Below are 6,454 nucleotides of genomic sequence, written 5' to 3'. Positions count from 1 at the left end.
TGTTTTCTAACTCATATTGACCCTTTCTGTAAGACACATATTTGGAATATGTGGGAAAAAAATAACTTTTTCAAAATAAAAAAAAAAGTATCTTAAATTCTCAATTATAAAAAAGTGCTTTTTTCGTATATCTCATTTAAGTGTCACAAGGCTCTTTTGAGGTTAGTATTCATCTTACAGACAGGGAAACGAAGGCTAAGGGTGTTTAAAGTCAGGTCGCTAGTAAATACAGCGGAGGCCAATCCTGATGTTCCTGGCTTTGCACAAGTTAAATAAAATAGAGACTAAGTAGAGAAAACACGCTTAGGGGCAGGTGCCGTTAGGAAGAGCGGCCCGAGATTCTGTGATCTCCGTGGACACTGGTTATTGAGAGGGAAGCAGTCCTGGGAAGGTCGGGGTGCAAGTGAGGAACAGGACTAGGTGTGCCGTCTCTGCTGCTCCTCCCGGAGGTCAGGAAACGCAGAGTAGCACCGCGCCGCCTGGCCTCCCTCGGCCGCCATAGAGTCTCCGGTTGCCATGGTTCCCGGGTTCCGCTCCCAAGTGCTCAGCGCCGCTGCCAGGGCTGAAGGCAATCCTGCAGGCTGCCTGACCCCATCCAGAGAAGCGCCATGGGCCGAAGTAAGCAACCCGTCTCCGCGGTCTGTGTCCCTCGTGGGTCAGCCCTGCACCGGCCAGAGCTCCCCTCCTCCAGCCAAGCCAGCCGAGTCCTCCCCGCGCCGGGTCCTCTCCCCGCGCCAGGTCCGCCAGGACTCCTCAGTCCTCTCCAGTCCCTCAGGTCCCCTAAGGCCCCCTCAAGACAGGTCAGATTCACTCAGTACCCCTCAGTTCCCCTCAAGTCCCCTCAGCACCCCTGTGTCTCCACAGGACCCCTCAAGTCCCCTCAGTTCCCCTCAAGCCCCCCAGAACCCCTCATGTCTCCACAGGACCTGTGAAATCCCCCAGTTCCCCTCAGGACGCCTCAAGTCCCCTCAGTTCCCCTCAAGTCCCCTCAGGACCCCTCATGTCTCCACAGGACTCCTCAAATCCCCCCAGTTCCCCTCAGGACCCCTCAAGTCCCCTCAGGTCCCCCTCAAGTCCCCTCAGGCCACTTCAAGTCCCCTCAGCACCCCTGTGTCTCCACAGGACCCCTCAAGTCCCCTCAGTTCCCCTCAAGTCCCCTCAGTTCCCCTCAGTACCCCTCAGGTCCCCCTCAAGTCCCCTCAGCACCCCTGTGTCTCCACAGGACCCCTCAAGTCCCCTCAGTTCCCCTCAAGCCCCCCAGAACCCCTCATGTCTCCACAGGACCTGTGAAATCCCCCAGTTCCCCTCAGGACGCCTCAAGTCCCCTCAGTTCCCCTCAAGTCCCCTCAGGACCCCTCATGTCTCCACAGGACCCCTCAAATCCCCCCAGTTCCCCTCAGGACCCTTCAAGTCCCCTCAGCTCCCCCTCAAGTCCCCTCAGGACCGCCATGTCTCCACAGGACCCCTCAAGTACCCTCAGTTCCCCTCAAGTCCCCCCAGGACCCCTCATATCTCCACAGGGCCCCTCAAATCCCCCCAGTTCTCCTCAGGACCCCTCAAGTCCCTTCTGGACACTTCAAGTCCCCTCAGGTCCCCCTCAAGTCCCCTCAGGATCGCCATGTCTCCACAGAACCCCTCAAGCCCCCCAGGACCCCTCATGTCTCCACAGGACCCGTGAAATCCCCCCAGTTCCCCTCAGGACCCCTCAAGTCCCTTCAAGACCCCTCATGTCTCCACAGGACCCCTCAAATCCCCTCAGTTTCCCTCAGGTCCCCTCCCTCAGGTCCCCTCAGGACCCCTCAGATCTCCTCAAGTCCCCTCAGGTCCCCTCAAATCCCCTCAGGGCCTCTCAGGGCTTCCCTAGGTACCTGTAGGTTCCTCAGCTCCTTTCAGGTGCCCACCCTGCCCTCCACCAGCTGCTGGCAGCTGACCAGAGGAAGGCCTGGTTTTCCATCTGTGAACTGGGCACTGTGGACTGAGGTAATGCGGAAAGCTTGGGTGGGCCTTGGACTCAGAGGGCTGCTCATGCTGTGCAGTCCTAGGCCTGTCACCATCTGGGTGCCACCACCTCAGACCTACAGGAAGGTGCTGCTGCCTAGTAGAGGAGGGCAGCAATTCCAGAGCCAGGGTTTGACACACACCCCTCGCTCCCACCACCTGAGAGTTCTTTGGCTTTGATCTACAACCTCACCTTTGGGTCTCAGCTTCCTCATTTTCACAGCAAAGTTTTATCTTACAAACCTAGTGTGCTGGCTAGTTTCAGTTGTCAACCTGACACACCTGGGTGGAAGGAGCCTAAGTTGAGGAATTCCTTCAATGGATTGACCTGCGACCATGTCTGTGGGGATTTTCTTGATTGCTGGGTGATGTGGGAGGACCCAGCCCACTGTAGGCAGTGCCTCCCTGGGCAGGTGGTCCTGTGTAGCATAAGAAAACAGGCTGAGCACAGGCCTCGGGAGTAAGCCAGCAAGCAGCGTTTCTCCATGGTCTGTGCTTCAGCTCCTGCCTGACTTCCCTCAGGGATGAATTGTGACCTGGGAGATATAAACTCTTTCCTCCTCAAATTTGTTTTGTCCAGTGTTTTTTATCCCAGCAATAGAAAGCTTACTAGAACATGTAGGAAGTGTAAAAGTGTTCAAAAGTATTCCACATGTTTGCAAGGTGATGGGATGGGCAGGTGCTTTTAGATTCAATCAAATCGTTCTGGTTATCAAGATGTTTTTGATATCCATAAATGGCAGTTGTATACAGTTCCATCTGACTTCTGAGTTATCACTGTAAAAGTGTTAATAGATTTGGGGTGGTATATGTGTATACATGTGTGTGCACATGTGTGTTCGAATTCACATGTGGGAGGCCAGACACTGACATCTGTTGCCTTCCTCAGTTGCTGTCCCCCCTTGTATTTTGAGTCATGGTCTCTCACACTGAACAGAGAGCTCATCCATTCAGCTAGACAGGCTGGCCAGTAAGCTGCAGGAATCCGACTCTGCCTCTTCAGAGCTAGGATTGCAGAGTCTTGGAAGTCCCTGGATCCAATCCTCTCAACCTCCCCCAAGAGGGGAAGGCAGGGAGAGGGAGAATGACTGAGAGAGAGAGAGAGAGAGAGAGAGAGAGAGAGAGAGAGAGAGAGAGAGAGAGAAGGGGGAGGGAGGGAGGGAGTGGGGATAAGGAGAGGGGGAGAAGAATAATGAACATGAATGAGAAGATGATGCTGTGGGGTTTCTTTCTGCTCTGGAAATCTGCAAAAGATCAGTTGGGAAACTAGAATTTTTCTTCAGGTGCCTTCATGTCAGAGCCTGAGTGAAAGAGAGTGGCCTAAACCAAATTCCAGGCCATGAGACAGGATGCTCCTCCCATGAGTGCCTTTATGTACCATGCCAGGTTCAGATGTCTTCCATGCATTCATTCTCCCCCAACAGCCTTCTAAGGCAGCAGTGGCTGACGTACCCATTTTCAGGTGAGGTGACTGAGGCAAGGCTGGGAGAAATCCTGGAGGATATCTGCGTCCCACAGCACATGGCATCTCCTCCCAAGGAACCCAGAGTGGCCAGGTTTGAGAGCTTCAAGTGGAGAGAGCCATTCTCCCAGTGCTGTTCCCACACACATGCCCTTCTGCTTGCTAACATCCCTTCGGTTTCCTAGAAGAGTTTGGAGGAACAGCATATTTTTCCTTAAATGCCTGGTAGGATTTATCAAAGGAAACATCTGTGCCCAAGTTTCCTTTGTTTGGAAGGTTTGTTACTCCGTATCCAGTTACTTGAGAAGTTGGAGGCCTCCTTAGCCTAGTCAGTCTTCTTGATTAAGATTTGCAGTTTGATCTCATAAAATAATTTACCCAATATACCTTCTTGAATTTATTCTCATAATATCATAGTATTCTCTATTGCCCCTTGATATCTGCACAGTAGATGTATCACCTCTCATTGCTAAAATTGGCAATTTGTGCCTTCTCTTCTGGTAAATCTGGAGACTTTTACTGACTTAATTTTCTTAAAGAACCAACTTTAAGTTTTATTGATCTTTTTTCCTATTATGTTTCTGATTTCTGTGTCACTGATTTCTGTTAGAAGCTTTATTGCTTACTTTCTTCTGTCTGGCTTGGATTTGATTTGCTATTTTCCTATTATCTTGAAGCTGATGTTTGTATGCTCTTTTTACCATGGGCACTTAGGGCCATAAATTTCCCTTCCAGAAATGTCTTGGATGTTTTTCACAGATTTTGGTAGGTAATTCTCCTCAGTTTTCACTCAGTTCAAGATATAAATTTCCCTTTCAGGGTTTTGTTTTTTTTTTATGCTCACTGTTTTAAAAATACTACTTTCATATATTTTGTCTGGAATTTTTAGTTACTTTAGTCTAAAATGTGAATCCTGCCCTATGACTCCATCAAGTCTGGAACCTAAAGTGTCTGTGACTATTATGATCTACCCTGGCCCTGGTGCTAGCTTTCTCTGAACTATGGTTTCAAGATGGAAACTTCTTTATACATTCCAGTCCCATCCTCTGGTTTCCACATTTAGCTTTGAGTGATCCACTGGAGTCTATCATCCTTTCGTTACCAATTTTGTTTATTCACAGCTACCTAATGGAACTGTCCTTTAAATTACATTCCTGGCAGTTCATACTTACTAGTGCATTCTCTTCCACTGATATCCCATCACTGCTCAACATGAGCTAAAGTCTCAACAGACACACAGGTACCATGGACAAGCAACTTCCTGTGCTCCCCTGACTGCTGGGCATGGTGTCGACATTGCTATTCCGGCAACAGTTTGAAGTCAAGTCCCTGTTTTACCTAATATCTACTTCCGTGGACCACTTTGGGTATCATAACTTAGGATGGGCTCCCAAAGAAACAGACTCTTTGTGTTCAGCATGCAGAGGTTTGTTGTGGAGTTTTCTTGGGGTAGGTAGGGAAGAAATCAAGACTGAACAGGAGTGGGTTGGAGGCTAGGTGGTGACATATCTTAACATAAGTCTCAACCACTCACTCCTGGAGCTCTAAATGTATAGTGGATCTTCTGACTTGCTCACGTTGAAGTAAAAGCCTGGGCCTTTACAGCCCTTACTAACCATCTGTCCACTTCTGACTTTTGGGGAAAGGGCGTGAGCTTGCCTGGAGTGATGTTTTTCAGTTGAAGCAACTACAAGAAAGGTGGGAAGCTGGGGACTGCTGCTGGCAGAGCTCCCAGCAGCTGGGGAATGAGTCTGTCTGTTTTGAAGGGGAAACAGGGCAGCACATTGTGTTATCTGAGGTAGCCTGGGATGCCCGTTCCTCATTTGATTGTCTCGCAAACATCTATTCCCCTTTCAAGATTTGGCTCAAACATTCACACAGCCTCTTCCCACCTTCCTCCTCTGGCTCAGTAGCACCGATAATATTTTCTGTGTTCGTCTGTTATTGCCCTCATGGTGTTTTCTTTTAATACCAGAGTCTACATCAGTAGTCCTTGAAAGTATTGCTGGGTTTGGGAATAGTGTGAGTACTGAAGGAAAGGCAGTGTGTGCGATCCTGTTTTATTTTATGTGTATGAGTGCATTACCTGCATGTATGTGAGTGCACCCATGTTGTACAATGTCTGTGTAGGACAGAAGAGGTCCTGAGACCCCCTGGAACTGGCGTTATAGATGATTGTTTGCCACCATTGTGGGAGCTGGGAACCGAACCCAGATTCAATGCAAGAGCAGTCAGTGCTCTTAGCTGCTGAGCCATTTCTCTAGCCCCTAATTCTGTTTGTAAAATGTCCCACTGAAAATGTTAACAGACAAATATTTAGATACTATAAAGGGTAAACTATTTTTCATCCTGTATTTCTATTAAATATCTTTTATTTCATATATATTCACATATCTACATATATGCACATATGTGCATCTGCTAGGTTTTCAAGATGTTTGAAGAATCTGTGAAATCTGCTATAAATATATTGGTTGATTTTACTCTAATCTAGTGAGAAAGATGGAACTGTTAAGAAAACATGATATAAAACCTAAAGGAATGAGCTGGATGTAGTGGTTCATCCTGTAATCCCAGTATTTACTTGGGAGGCTGAGGCAGGAGGATTACCATGAGTTTGAGATCAGCCTGTGCTATATAGGGAGTTTCGGGACAGCTTGGGCTGCAGTTGAGACCTGGACTCAAATAAACAAAACCCTAAAAGAATGATTTCTAAATTGTTGACTGTGATTTTGTAGAATTTTACTAAGTACATCAAAAAGTTTTGCAGAAATAAACATAGTGAGACAAGCTCAATATCTCAGAAATTTTATCCTTGTGCCCATTGCACCTACAACTTCATACACGAACTGTACAGCTTCAGGTGTCGGCCCTCACCTTCCACTTTATTTAAGACAGAGTCTCTTTTTTAACATATAAATAATTTTATTGAGCTTTTGTAATTTCATATAACAGTTCTTAATCAAATTTAGACCCCCTTCCCCATCCATGTCT

At 47.9% G+C, this 6,454-nt stretch overlaps 1 protein-coding gene across 4 annotated transcripts in view; it reads left to right on the top strand.

The window, feature by feature from the left end:
* Window positions 1-517: 517 nt before the first annotated feature.
* Window positions 518-6,454, top strand: part of Lrrc6 (leucine rich repeat containing 6) — a 119,366-nt gene continuing 113,429 nt past the window's right edge. For 3 of the 4 annotated variants that reach the window (XM_029568364.1, XM_017800631.2, XM_008843179.3), the window contains exon 1: window positions 518-618. In XM_029568364.1, the coding sequence (XP_029424224.1) occupies window positions 609-618 (10 nt within the window). In that variant the 5' untranslated portion in view covers window positions 518-608. Of the gene's footprint in view, window positions 619-1,961; window positions 1,981-6,454 lie in introns of those variants that run through there. The other variant, XM_029568365.1, reaches the window with a different exon arrangement.

Source organism: Nannospalax galili, unplaced genomic scaffold (assembly GCF_000622305.1).
Source record: "Nannospalax galili isolate Female #2095 unplaced genomic scaffold, S.galili_v1.0 scaffold620, whole genome shotgun sequence".
Lineage (NCBI taxonomy): Eukaryota > Metazoa > Chordata > Mammalia > Rodentia > Spalacidae > Nannospalax > Nannospalax galili.
The sequence above is the reverse complement of the archived record's forward strand: the minus strand, read 5'-3'. Positions and strand labels throughout refer to the sequence as shown.